At 40.1% G+C, this 15012-nt stretch overlaps 1 protein-coding gene across 1 annotated transcript; it reads right to left on the reverse strand.

The window, feature by feature from the left end:
* Positions 1-266: 266 nt before the first annotated feature.
* Positions 267-14211, reverse strand: TRHR (thyrotropin releasing hormone receptor; the record flags this gene model as incomplete). The annotated part of the gene is made up of 2 exons (XM_082046270.1): positions 13396-14211; positions 267-674 (listed from the first exon to the last, which is right to left on the reverse strand). Exons 1-2 carry the CDS (start codon positions 14188-14190, stop codon positions 267-269), a joined length of 1203 nt encoding a protein of 400 aa, XP_081902396.1. The 5' UTR covers positions 14191-14211.
* Between the last annotated feature and the right edge of the window lie 801 nt (positions 14212-15012).

The following is a 15012-nucleotide window of genomic DNA, read 5'->3' on the forward strand; positions in this document are numbered from 1 at the left end:
GGAGAAAGGCTTAACCTACGTGTTTCTCTGCATTATTCCCCATACCCCAGATCTTCCTGGTCACGTCATACTTTGCACAAGGCATGTGGAGAGCATCACGTTCCAGAGCTGGGCAGTTCTCCCTCCCTACCAAACAGTGGCCTTGCATCATCTGTCACCACCAGCCTTCCCTTGGTCTGTCACTGTATTACCCCAGCTGAAAGCTGTCCCATCACAGCCCCATGCACCTGGACATGCTCTGATTCATAAAGACTATACACCAAATATTAAAATGTGTTAACTGTTACCTCAGATGACAAACATGTATCACCAAGGGACAATTTTGCAGAGGACAGGCAGGTATTGGTGGCCGTAATGTCTTCTAGTTCAGTGCTGAAGTGATCAGACTCTTTGATGACGTTGTAATTTAGGGCCAAGCTATAGCTGGCTGGTTTCTTGTCTTCTTTCTGCTGGCAGTTGCAGAGTTTTCTGAAGGCTGCTCTGAATTTCTGGGACATGAGATTGTAAATGACAGGATTGATGGCACTATTTAAATAAATACAGATTCTGCAAAATAGTAGGAACCAGTTTTCTTGGAAGGGGGTGGAGAGAAAGGAATTGACCACCACCAGTGTGCGGTAAGGCATCCACAGAAAAGCAAATAGGACTACCACCACAGCCAACATCTTGGTAACCTGGGGGAACACAGAGGTAGACAGAGAGCAGCAGTCAGTACTTATCTTGGAAGGAACATGTGCATTCCTGCATCTCTAGGGCCAAAACAAAACTACAGACAGATTCTTCAGCTGGGGATTCCTGACCAATATTTGATTCAGAAAGATTTTCTACTGTAATAAGAACAACAAACAAACAAACAAACAAACAAACAAAACCCCAAACCTATATCCAAATTCCTGCCAGTTTTTGTTAGGTGACTCTTTCTGGGTGACATCCCAGTATTGTTATAGACTTGAGAATTCACAGCTTCTCCATCTGGAAGGGGCATTGATCTAAATGGAAAAAAAGGGGTCTAAACCCGTTTTTTCCAACCACATTAGATCTCTTCCTTTACACTAGTATAGTCTGTAGAAAAGTAATTGAAGCTGATGCCTGTTTAGATTCTCCGCTTCAACAGCCACCCTAAAAGAATTTCCAAAAGCCAAAAGTACTGAAAAAATAAAAAAGGAAAAGAAGAATTAGATTTATTCCTGTTCCTCAAATCCTCAGTATTTAATCAGATCTTCATACTTGATGTTTACTCTGAAATGTCAATTAAAGTTTACAGAGCCAGGAAAAAAGGAATCATCAATAAAACTTCATTATAATAAAGACTTTTATCTATCATGTAACTTTGTTTTGAATAAAGAAAAAAACAAACTTTGGAGATACCCAAGCTGAAATGAAGCGAAAAATAAATAATTAAAAATTAGCAGAAAAAATAATTAAAAAGAGTCTTTCTCTTGTAAATAATTTATTTCTAATATATATGGTATTCCGTAGTATCTACATTAAAGAAAGTTAGAAAAATGTTAATAAAGAAGGCAGAAAGTACCGTGAGATATGGCAGTGAGACACTATGGTGGCACAGCCTCCTATAAGTCGGGAGACCGGTGTGTACACAAACTGGAAAGCACTGGCACTGATTTTGGCAAGCTAGAACTGCTTATTTTGATTGCAGTGGTTTTTTAATATTTGCCTTTCTTCTTGACATAAAACTGCCATTACCTATTGACAGAGTAGTTTGAGGAGCTTCTTTTTACCTTTACTCTATTGCTTCTTTTGGGGTGCCTCAAGTTATACTTCAATGAAACAGCAACTCCTATAACCGCAGGATACATTCTGTCTTTACAGGTTATAATTTTATTGCTTGCAGAAAGGATAGATGTAGATCGATAAGAGTCTCAATTGTTTCCAGGGGAACAGACAGATAACTCCACTAAAATAACTCATAAATACATGCTAGTTTGAGGTATTTGTTTTCCAGTTTGAAGTGTGAAGAGAGTATATAATTTCCTTGTCTTCTGATCAGATAGCTCATTATTTAGAAAGCCTGCAATCTCCTTGCCTAAGAGATGTATTGCCTCAGGGTTGTATTTTCTCCTAGCTATCTAGAAAGACACATACATAATTCGTTGTTTTTGTTACAGATATTATGATAAATAATGGGATGAAGAGCAAAGTTACTCTACCAATTCATGTATCTTTATCTATCTATCTATCTATCTATCTATCTATCTATCTATCTATCTTTAAATGTACATACTCAAAGGGTACAATTTAATGTTATAATTCTCCTCCCTTCACCCTCACTTTCGATTTCCCTACAGCTGTGTTCAGTAGGAGTAAAAAATAAGACTGAGAAATATTATATCTTTTTTTTATACCTTGACTGATAGATTTCCTTATGACTTCCAGACTTCTTATCTTGTTTGCTGTTTACAAACAATCATCGTAACTGAGAAAAATGCAAATGTGAATGTCCCAGGTAACTAAAAGGATGATTTTTCCTTATCTCTGAACCATTTCTAAAAGAGCTGGTCCTGTGAGCATGGTGCAGGGAGTGAGGTGCTGACCCGTTTTGTCTGAGGAAGTCTTGGGACTCCTCACCTGCTGCCTCTGCTCCCTTCAGCTCAGCTCCAGCCTGTGCCTCCAAACTGAGCAAATCCACGCAAATGAGAATGATCAGTCATCGTGGAAAATAACCCACATTTAAAGGAAGAAAGTAATCATTTGTGGAGCTTGGATGAACAATGGACTGAGCCCAACTAATAGATGTGCTGCATCAGCTCAGGCATTCAGAGGACAAGCGGGTAGTTATCTGCACAGGCATCAAAGTATTGTACTTCCCTACCAGAATCTCGGCAGGGGACTCTGTGATCATACCTACCGATCATTGGCAATTTACATTTCTTCAGAGCATGTCTTTAACAAAAAATTGCTCAGAGAATCACAGTGATACAGCTGTCATTTTGAATCCTCGGTTGAACTAGAAGTAAATTGATCTTCCTGTCAGGAAGGGGATATTTTAGAGTCTCAGAATTAATACTTTACAAGCAAAGTAAAACAGACTGTTAATCTTCTAGTGACTGCGTCCTATATGTCTCAAAGACATATATGTATGTAGTGTGTGAACTATTAGCTGAATTTATATATAATGGCAGACTGATGTGAATTTCGTTTCTAACTAACACCACTATCTTGTACTGCTGCCATCTTCAGCTTACTGAAGCTGTGATTTGACAATATATTGCAATCGGCTTTTAGCACCAGTTAAAAAATATCATGGTTACAACACAAAGTTCCCTGAGCTAAGATCAATTCAGCCTGTAGGTGTGAATGTGTTTAAAAATTCCAAAAGGTTAGCTTCACACTCTCAGGCTTTATGCCAGGTAAGATATCGTCTTGCAGCACTCAGACTCCATGATTTCCTGGTTCTGACACACTGAAGCCAAAGCAACCTGTGACTGCAGCTAAAAATGTAATCCTGTTCTCACCTCCCTCCTTGTGCTGACCCCAAAGATGAGGGTGTGGGCCAAGTTAGATTGCTGGTCCAACTGAAAACTAAGCACTTCTCTACAGACCTGGTTTTTGGTTTTCTTGGGTCAATGATCCAACTCATGCACCCATTTGCTGACACAGAGTCTACAGTCAGGGCAAGAGAAGAGGCAGCAGCATGTGGCCATAGATGGCACCACTTCGGTGGCACCTCTCGGTGGTTCAGTCAGTGCAGGACAATGAGGAGAATTTGCCATACTTTTAAACTGGCTGCAGTGCATATCCTTCCAAAGCTGCCAAAAATCACAAATCTGGCACAAGATCTGTCTTGCCAGGCAGAAATTCAGTTGCCTGATCCCTCTGACCAGTAGCGGTTGTTTCTCTGAGACCCACTGCAATGCCCTGAGTTCAGATGGTTATTTGCTCATTGGTAAATCCTCCCTAAGTCAGTGGTTTTTCATGCTCAGCTATGTCAGAGCATGACCTACATGCAAATGACAACAGCTTCTAGAAGGTGCTCTGGCACTGCTCACTTTGTCCCCAATGTGGCCAGAGGGCTTGTCACCCCACTGCAGGCTGAGGCATCCCTCAGGTCTTCTGACCCAAAGATGTTGGAAACATGTCATGGCCTTTTTTTGCACCTGAATTTGCCTTTATAGATGAACCCAACTTCTAAACACATTATTTAGGACAAAGCTGCTTTCTAATCCAAACAAAAACTCTTTGTTATGATGGATAGGTAGGCACAGGAATAGCCTAAAGTTTGTTACAATTTACTTAAGTAAACTCCCTCAAATCACTTCATATGAAACGTGACTAAGCATCACTTGGGGTGAGGGGTAAATATTTGATGCCAGTGGGGTGCTAAGAGGAACAACTTTTTTAAGAACCTGCATTTTATTATGTGTTACAGTGCACCAAACCTCCCTGAAAGGAAAGGCACTACCTTCCTCATTTGTTACTCAGGTGAAGGCAAGAGTGCACTGATTGCTTTTTTCTTGTGCATGTGTACTGCGTAACCTATACTCAGAGTACAAATTATTCTTAGTTAAGGAGATTGAAAACTTGATTAAAAGGCTTTGAGCAAACTAATTTTAGTCCAGATTTCAAGTGTACTTTGAATGATAGTGAAGTGCTTGAGATTAAATGCGTTCCTGGCTGCATGCTACCACTTTCAAGCCCTATCTTTTGGTTTCTGAGAATGTCCTGAAAAATATTTAGAATGTTTTTTACTAACCATATTCCCAATATTTTAGTTCTGAACTAGTATTATCCTTTTCTTTCCTGCTCCCAAACCCTGTCATTCTAAGGAAGTGCTTTTATGAGACATTTTCTTTATCATGTTAGGCACAGTGTGGTAGCTGCTTTCTTCTCCCTTGAATACTAATCTTTCTTATAACGACAGGTAAAACTAATTGTCACTCTTAACAAGTTACCGTGCCATAGATTTACTCTGGTGTTTTGAAGGCACATAATAGTACCTTTTTTCTTTCTTGTTCTTGGTGGTGTTCATTACAATGCACAGAAATTGTATATGCCAATCAGTGACTTTGTAATCCAAAAGAAGTTGTACAATGAGGAGGAGGATAAAAAAATAAAAGGATTAAGGTCTTAATATAATAACAACACAAGTGAAAATAAGTGATACAATTGAGGGTTTCATGTAAGCCTATCTTGCGATGCAAACTGGAATGTGAATCTGTGCTTGCTCTGCTGAGAGAGAACAGAGAGGTTTCTCTGGGGGGCAGGTCATTACCTACTGCATCAATGTCTAGGAGAGGCCTTTCTCTAAAAGGTAACCTACCAGTATTAATTGACCATGGAGGGACCTTAGATTATTTGATTGGACTAAGCAATGAACTTTGTGAGATACGCATAATGTTAAGTGAGTTGGATCCCACCTCAAATATAAACAAACCTGTTTGCTATCTAAGGCTGAATTTATTTTTCACAGTGCCCTTGATGCCTGAGGAAACTAGGAATTCCTTTGGGGAAAGTATGAAATCTACCTGAAAATATATAACCCAGTGTTCATATTATGGATGGACAAGAAAATAATTTGGTATTGGGAGTGGAGCATCTCCCTTATGAGGAAAGGCTGAGGAAGCTGGGTCGCTTTAGCTTGGAGAAGAGAAGATTGAGGGGTGACCTCACTAATGTTTACAGATATATAAAGGGTGAGTGTCATAAGGATGGAGCCAGGCTCTTCTCAGTGACAACCAATGATAAGACAAGGGGCAATGGGTATAAACTGGAACACAGGAGGTTCCATTTAAATTTGAGAAGAAAATTCTTCGTGGTGAGGGTGACAGAACACTGGAACAGGCTGCCCAGGGAGGTGTGGAGTCTCCTACTCTGGAGACATTCAAAACCTGCCTGGACACCTTCCTGTGTAACCTCATCTACATGTTCCTGCTCCAGCAGGGGGATTGGACTAGCTGATCTTTCGAGGTCCCTTCCAATCCCTAACGTTCTGTGATTCTGTGGTTCTGTGATCTGTTGGCTGAGCTAAGTGGGATAAAATGGAAGTGTGGGAGACATCAGTGCAGCCAGAACCAGGATCTAATCTGGAGGACCAGACAGGTGGGCAGCATGTGGGAAAGAGAAAGGGAAGCTCTCAGTTCAGGTTGAGATTCCATGAACACATCAGCCAGCCAATGTGTGGGCTCTTAGCTGCTATAAAACTGGACCAGGCCGCTTCCTTGTCTTCCCATCCACTTCCCCTGGACTCTCGCTCTCTTTTAAAAGGTAACAAGGTGATTGCCGGGGTAGCTCACAGAACAAGTAGTCTTAGGAAAAAAAAAAAAAAAAGGTTTAATTTTCCCCAAATTTTGAAGTTTTCCTGTGTGACAGGTGAAACCCTTTTCTATCCTTCAGTTTTAAATTTTCTTACTCTTCTTCTTTCCTGCAATGTCTGGGTCTTCAGGACATTTTCTTGCTTCTGATGATTCAAATCCTCAAAAGAAAAAATGTTAACATTTTAGAAATTTTGATAGAACCTAATATCTGTGCTTCTAAGAAAAAAAAAAAAAAACAACAACATAACACACCGTTAACAAAATAAAGTATCCACGGTAAAGAAAAAAGAAAAAAGAAAAGGAAAAAAAAAAAAGGCAGAAATAGGTTTTATTCCTCATACTATATTCTGTATTATGTTAGTAAACCTTTGCTTTATTGTAAAATACGCTCTGAATGCTTTGAATAACACATTTACTGTTCATGGAAGGAAACCTTTCTTTGCTTCTTGTGTTTTTAATAAAAGGCTTAGGAATAGAATGCCTAAAATGGACAAGAGGGGAAACTGTAATCAACCTTCAGCTTTTACCATCATAGGTACACATCTGCTCTGAATTTCTTTTCCTAAACAGCAACTATAAAATAAGTGGCTAAGCCTTCCAAAGTTCAAATAGTCACCATTACTTCTTTTATTTCTGCAAGCAAACATAGTTTAGAAGTAAGTGGAATTGTGGTAGTGCTGTATATCAAAAAGCAAAGAAAAAGAATTTTTGAGATTTATTTTGATACTTACAGTACTTTATTGTGTAAAGATATGGAAAGTAAGACTATGAGTAAAGGCTAAGGAATTATTAGATTCAATTTCAGGCATGTGTAAAGTTGAAACTGCAATGTATGTGAATGTAAGTGGAATATGAACTGCTGCTTGATACAAGTAATGAGCTGATTTCATTGAATTTGCTTTGTCCATGCTTTTTGACAATGGACAGTCTGGTCAAACCTTTGGTTCAGGCACTTGTATTTTTTCCAGATTGAATTTATGCACATGCATTACTATTTATGTGTAACTGCAGTTAATGTTTGCTCAGTTGCTATTCATTTTGATTAGGATACGGTCAGTGAATGCATTTTCTGGAAGACTCAATAGTATAGACAGTTTGCAAATACCACCAACAGGCCATTTTGGAATAGCAAAGACAAAAATTGGTAGGTTAATGCAATCATATGCATGTCTGAAAAATGGGAGACCTAATTTTTGCATCTGCTTTTGCAACTGCAATGAAGAAACTAAAACAAAGTGACAGAAGAAGAGCTACCTAGTAGGCTAGCAAGCCAGATGTCTTCAGCCTACCACAGCACCACTGAAAGTGGCACTACCAATGGGGTTGGACTGGATGATCTCCAGAGACGTCAGCCAGTCTCAGTGATTCCATGGAATTATAATGAGGTATTGCAGGGAAATTTCTTTAATCTAAGGTCCTGAGGGCTCTGGGACAAAGTCTCTTGTTGGCTCATAATCTTTTGGATCACATTCAATCTTTCTTGCCACTACCTGAAGTTTTTACCTTAGTTCCATGACAACAGATACACTTTCAAAGTGCTTCATGAGGTCTGGGATTCAAATTTATGTTTAATTGGACAGTTTCAAATTCATAGTCTATATTTTCGAGTGAGTCAGTAGAAATCAACTTCAATTCACTTCCTTGGAACCTGTGATCATCTGTCCAAATGATCATATAGTTGTTAAATAAATCTTAACATCAAATTTGCATTGAAGTTCCTTCTTTGGCTCTGAATCAAGTAAATGGGACTTTGAACTGTCTGGCCTTAAAATACACTCTTTGTTATGATATCATATTCTAATCATATTGATCTTTGCTCTGTTAAGCTTTGAAGTTTCAGCTACTGTGACCTGGGTTCAACTGAAGGATGCTGGAAAACTTTGCTTTCTCACTTTTCCTCTTGATTAACTTGAGGAAATGTGTCCAGCAGGACTAGTTTACTCTGTTTTTTTCAGGTTCAAATTGTGCAAATCATTCAGCAGAAATACTCTACCGTTTCTCTGTAGTCAAAGGGGTCTCACCTTATTCTTAGTCACCTTTTCATTTCCTCCTAATATTCTGTTGCAAAAGCCATTATGTCAGTGTTTATCACTGAGACCTCCTATTGTCAGTCAAATTCTTTCCCACAGTATTGTTCAGCTATATGCAAATTTCAGTCTAGCAAGGTTATTTTCTTTGCAAAGCATAGCTGAAAGCTCATTCAACACAGTCACCACCAGCTCCATCAGACCTAATAGGCGCTCAAGATCTTTAAGTCACAAACTAAGCATGTGCTTGAAGGTTTACCCGCATATTCCTATACTAAAACCAAATATAACACCAGCTGATTCCTCAGGGCCTACCACCACACAGCCTTGAGCACAAACTGATTCCTCTGAAAATGGAGCGTGCCGATATCTCGCCTTCTGCTGGCAGAGATCTTCCCTCAGGAGAAAGCCAGGTGTTGCCTATGGACTTGTAGTGTCTGACCAGAAGCTCTACAAAGGCAATAAATGACTCTTAGTACTTTCCATAAAGAGTGGATCAGCTGGATTTAATTTCTGACAAAGAGGCAGAATGAACTGGTTTCTGTTCCTTCTAGGACACTGGGACCTAATGGAAAATACAAAGTGAATTGGAAATGTACTCCCACGTACAAAGGAGTGCCTGACTGTCAAATAAAACTACTTTTCTATTTGAAAACCTTTAAAATTAATCTGTCACACTTGGCTATCCAATACAGGTCTGTAAAACAGAATAAATATTACATGAGTGGGACTAATTCAGCTTTTTGAAAGTGCATGTAAGAATGGAGTTTAACAAATCCTGTGGGCAGGTAATGGTGTTCCTGTCCTGGGTAGAACTCTGGTTTGCAACGTAAACAAATAACTCATAATTTCAGTAGTTGTCCAATACCAGCAGTAACAAAACTGTATTGGAAATTGAGATACATTATGAGAAAAGAAAGCTTATTTTGTGTCTTTCCCTCTCTTTTTCCCTCAATATTTAAACAAAATTAATTGATTTTTTTTTTTTATACCCGTTGTTTTTGCTTGTCTTCTCTGTTCCGTTTTCTCTTGCAGTGCTTTGAATGAAAACTTCAGGGGGCCCTGAAGAGTACTTTGAAGGCTTTGTCCATTGGTAGTTGTTGTTAAGGGGGTACTGATTCTTCAGTAAATGGATTTTGTTTCTGTTAGCTTTCCAAACATTGGAATGAAATAAATATTTCCCAGGACTAACATGGTGCAGTGACTTTTAAGTCTTGTGGGTGGGAGAGTGAAGGTAGAGAATGAAACGAGTAAGCTTAGAGCTGCTTTCTACCTGAAATAGCTGATTTTCTTTCATTGGATGTAATATAGCCATATTCTGAGCTCATCCCTAGACATCTATCAGGAAAAACATGTTAAAATAGGCTTGACTCACTGTTCTAATATATATTCTAGGTCTCCTTTCTAAATCACAACATGATCTAAATTGCAGTACTGCTTTGAAGGCAAATCAGAAGTCCTCTGACCACCTGACCAGTTTTTTCATCTTCAGTGCTGACATTATGTCTGTTTACATCAGAGGCCTAAAATATCTCTTCTAATCAATCTGAACATTGTTCATCTATTCCCCTTCAGCAGTAGACACCTCCATCCCTCCTCCTTATCTCACTGCAGAGCTTCTCACCTCCCTTTGCATCTGCTCAGGTCCTCAGTTGTCCTCCACACTTGTGAGGAAATGTTTATTTTAATCTGTATTTGCTTGTTTACTGAGCATATAGCTATTCTAGATGCCATATCAGGGTTGTTCCTCTCTTGCCTTGATCATTCCATTGATGTGAGGAAGCATCCTAGGTGTTGAATCCAGGATGTTTTCCCAGTTGCTTATCACATTTTCAGTTTGTCAACTTCTAATTCTGGGCAAAGTCTCATACCAGAAACCTTTTTGAAGAAAACAATTGAAATTGTATAACTGTATGACTCACAATAGAAAGTGTTGACTGTATATAGAAGATTAATTCTTGGAAGGTGATATAGAAACACAAACTTGACAGTACAGATGGCTATATGCTAACACACTAATATAGGTTAAAAAAAAAAAAAAGTCTAAAAAAAAACAGGTCGATGGACTCTATTTCAGCCATGAGTTGGAAGCAGCTTCAGGTAGCGCTCTTTAACTCAAACACAGCCACTATATGACAAGTTAGCAGAAGACAAAACACCTTCTTTCCCAGCTAAAAAACAAGTTTTGACAGTTTTTAACAAAGGAAGACTTTCAAAACAGGTAGAGTGAAGTCCCAAGAAAATGAAAGACAATGGTATGAGCTGACTGTTTGGGTCAAACTAAATCCAGATTAGTCAGGCAATCCAGGTTAGACTGAGTGGATAAACTAATTCAGATGCTGCCATGTTAGATTAATCATTGTCAAAAATGGTTATGAAATTCCTGAGTTTCATGAAGGTTGAGAAAAGCTATCTAACTTACTGTTTTGTTCTGGTATGTTGTATAAATGTGAGCTTGCAATAGGTTAATTATAATAATAATTAATCATAACCAGTCAGTGGAACAGTACTGAATGTCCATGTCCAGATTTTGACAGTGGGGATACTGCAGGGGTGGCTTCTCTGAGAGGAGGGTCAGGGCTGCCCCATGACAGACACAAACAATTCCATCCAGGTCCAACGGACCCACCACAGGACAGAGCTGAGCCCACCAGCACCTCTGTGAAAATATGTTTAAGAAATGGCAAAAATGCTGAAAAGAGAGAGGAGAATGGAACAAAGGAGTGAGAAACAGCAGAGGGAACACCAAAGTCAGAGGAGAAGGAGGCACCACCTGAAGGGACTGCAGCCCATGGAGGACTCACACTGAAACAGAGGAAAAGAGTGAAAAGGAAGGAGTGGCAGAGAGAAACCTCTGCAACCTGATCACATCTCTTCTCTATCCCACACTGCTGGTTGCCTCACAGAAAGGACCGAATGTAACTTGTGGCTACAACAAGGGGCAATAAATTGGGAATAAATGAAGTTAGCTTTCCCCAGTCAAGTCTGCATTGCCCGTGTCAGTAACTGATAAGTTATCTTCCTGTCCTTATCTTGATTCATGAGCTTTCTCACTCCTGCTCTTCCCATTTTCTCCCCTGTCCTGCTGTGGGGTGGAGCAATCAGCTGGGTGGCTGTCAGGATGCCAGCCAGAACCAAACCACCACAGGAACCTGCACAAATTCAATTTTGTGGAAATGTTCTTTGATAAATATGAGAAACGCCACAGAAGTAGGAAGAGTACATCACATTTTCAGCCACTTTTTCCTATAGATCACATGCTGGACGTTGTATGCAACCCCATCACTGTGCAAGCACATTTCCAAGAAGGCATACAGACTGTTTTACATGGCAGCAGAAATCATTATGAAGCCACACTATACTGTTAGCTATACATGTCTTGCCAGAGCAGAGGGAAATTTTCACTCGTGTGTCTTATTAACTGTTGAGATTTTAGATTTTTTTTTAATATGGATTTATCTTTTTCCCATTTTACACCACTCGATAAATTTGCATGCTGCTATTGTATAAAAATATTAATAAAGCCACACTATCCTTGCTTTTCTTTCTGTGTTGTGCTATATACAACTACCAGCTTTGATCATACTGATGCTATTTTAAACGATCAGGTTACTTAGGCTTTTGGAAGAAGTCTTACAGCCTTTATGAGACATAAAAGGCATTACCTTATATTCCATGCTTTTTGGTTTCATAATGTAACAGTAGTCACATTCAGCAATGCTCAATGTAAAGGATTTTCCCATTTTTCAAGTGATGCTAAGCACACCTAATCAAGCATGTACACTAAAGTAATATTGAGAATTTGAAAAGCAGGTTATCTTCTACTAATAATTAATGGACAAAGAAAAACAAAATTAAACACTTCTAATCTGACTATTAATTAAAATTGGAGACTCATGATTAAATGTAACCCAGCCCACATGTTTCAGTTGTGCGTTTCAAAGCATGGTTCTAGTGCTCTGCAATCACTCAGTGCGCCAGCAGGCAGCCCAGTTAACTTTTGAGGTCAGTGCCATCTCTGTAATTAAGGAAAATGGTCCCTCTCATTAAACAGTAACAATCTACACAAAATAAGAAGAATGTAAAGTTCAACCTATCACCCAAGGAGGAGACTCACCTTGTTTGAGAAGGTGCCCACCTCAGCTTTGCTCCCTGAGGGAACTGCACTGTGCAGGGAGGCAGGAGCACCTGCTGGGCACGGTGACCCTGGGGGTGCCCTGCAGCGGCTGCAGAGGCTGAGACCCACGTCTCTGGGCACGGAGCGTTGCTGCCCCATGCTTGGACCCAGCTGCCTGACCCATCCCCAGCCTGCTCGGAGAGCCAGCTGCACAGGGGTGCACCCTGCATGTCTCAGCACTGCACCCCAGTGTGATTCCTGCTGCGTGCTGTGCCAGTATGAGGTAGCATGTTTTTTTGCAAATAGCCATAAATTAATCTACCAACAATATTCTCCTTCTATAGTTACACAATGCAGCATACATATTTAACAATATAAAAAAAAAGCTAGTCAAACCTATGCCTGTTTTGAGCCATCAGTATATAAAAATATTTTATGAGAGACAGAACTACAAAGATGTTTAACATTTACAAAGCACTTCTATGTGAAGGCTTGCTTAAATAGACTTGTCACAGAAGAGTTAAAAAGAGGAAAAGTAACAACTTGACTGGGTTTGTAGAGTAACACAGTGCCTTAGCTGGGACAAAATCTCAAGCCTCCTAAGCTCCCAGGCTAGCTTCTTCAGATCTCAGAAATAACTCAAGACTCACTTTGTGTATTTGGCAGGATTACTAACAGGCAGTAAGATAAAGAAACTGTAGTTAAAAATGTTTCATTCTTTATTGACACATCTTATTTGTTTTTTGATAGAGGACATAAAAGACTTTTTTTTTTTTTAATTCCTTGCAGTACGTAGTAATGAATAGACAAGAAAAAAAATACATATGTATACGTATCTGTAATGTATCACAGAATTTCAGCTTGACTACTTAATAAAAAGGGAGAATATATTTTACCCCCTTGCACAGGTTTAGACTGATGATCTCTAAAACAAGTGGGTTTTAAGTTTCAGAAAGCCATTTCAAACTGCTGTTCCTACCTGCCTTCGAGAAGCAATAGTGCTATTGAAACTCCTGTTAGTCATCTTGGAATTCACAGGCTTGCTTTGGTGAGCCACATCATTCCTTGATGTCTTAGAGTTTTCTTTTGGGTCCGAAGCGATGGGGTTCAGGAACAGAATTCTAGCAATGAGGCCATAAAGGACAGTTGCCAAGACCATTGGCACAACATAAAATATACCAAAGTCCATCATGTAGATCGGAGAGTAATAGCTCCTGGACACCTTGTAGCCACAGGACACAACAGTAGTGTCTTTGTAGACTACTGTATTAAGGTCTAGCAAGAAAAACCAGAGCATACAGTATATGGAGGTGAAAGCCCAGACAAAAATAATGATCTTTTTGGCTCTTGAAAAAGTGCATAGGAATTGAGCTTTGATTGGGTGGCAGATGGCTATGTATCTCTCAATGGTGAAGGCAGTGATGGAAAAAGAAGAAGCATTGATTCCTAGGTACTGGAGATAAGTGATGCAGAGACACCCAACGTAGCCATACACCCAGGATCTATACAGGCTTTCTGTGATATTGGGTAGTCCTGCAGCCACAAGCACCATGAGATCTGCCACAGCCAGACTCACCAGATAGCAGTTAGTGGGAGTTCTCATGTGTTTGGTTCTGAGAACCACTAATACCACCATGATGTTGCCCACGATGCCCAGTCCACAGATGAGAAGGACCAAGAGGATGGTAACCACTTGGTATTCAACTGTAACAATCTCCTGGCTTGATAGTGGCAGCCCAGTTTGGTTCTGCTGGTCCCCTGTGCCATTCTCCATCTTCACCAGTGCAGTGCTGCTTCTGCCTAGCACTCGGTCTCAGCGCATGTTCTCCATGGTCCCCCACAAAAGGGTGAGTGGAGCAGAGCGTGGGTGAGCCGTAGCCCCAGAGCACATTCTCACTGTAGTCACAGTCCCATCCCTGTACTGTCCTCCACTCACTCAAAAGCACCTGGACTTTCAGGCTTGGTAAATTCAGCTACCAGACAGGTGAATCTTTCTAAGACTCCAGCTCATCTGCACAGGTTAAAAAGCTGTTTTCTCATAGCTGGTTCAAGGCATTCATGAAAACACAGCATGCAGAGGTAGGAGCTTCCCCCTTGCAGAGGAGGAGGAGGCAGCGGGAGGGAAAGCAGAGCCCTCCTACCCTGCCTGCTGGATAAAGCTCTGCACGGGACTGAGCTGATCCAGCCCAGGCAGAATTCAGCATCACCGCTTTCCAGGAGGAGTCACACGTACTGAGGGTGGAGACAGCAGAGGGAGGTGAAAGGAGAGACATTTGTAAACCCCTGCAGGTTTTCTACTGCATGCTGCTTTCCCTCTGTGCTCTCAAAAGGTTTTCTGTCTCGCATATCGATCACATTGATCCATCCTGGTAAACAGACAGGATTGACCGGCAACAAAAATACACAAATTTCTAAAATTCTGTCTTACTCTATGTCCCTGTCCTTGTCACAGTAATGGTAATTTACACTTTAATCCCACTTTACAGGGAGCTCTAAGAGTCCCTTCAGAAGTGACAGGAAGAAATGTACCCCAGCTTTTGAAAACAGCAGGAAAAAATGGGTTTCTTTACTTTACTTTACTCTACAGACAATTCAC

The sequence above is a fragment of the Streptopelia decaocto genome (genome assembly GCF_964273445.1).
Source record: "Streptopelia decaocto genome assembly, chromosome: 2".
Classification (NCBI taxonomy): Eukaryota; Metazoa; Chordata; class Aves; order Columbiformes; family Columbidae; genus Streptopelia; species Streptopelia decaocto.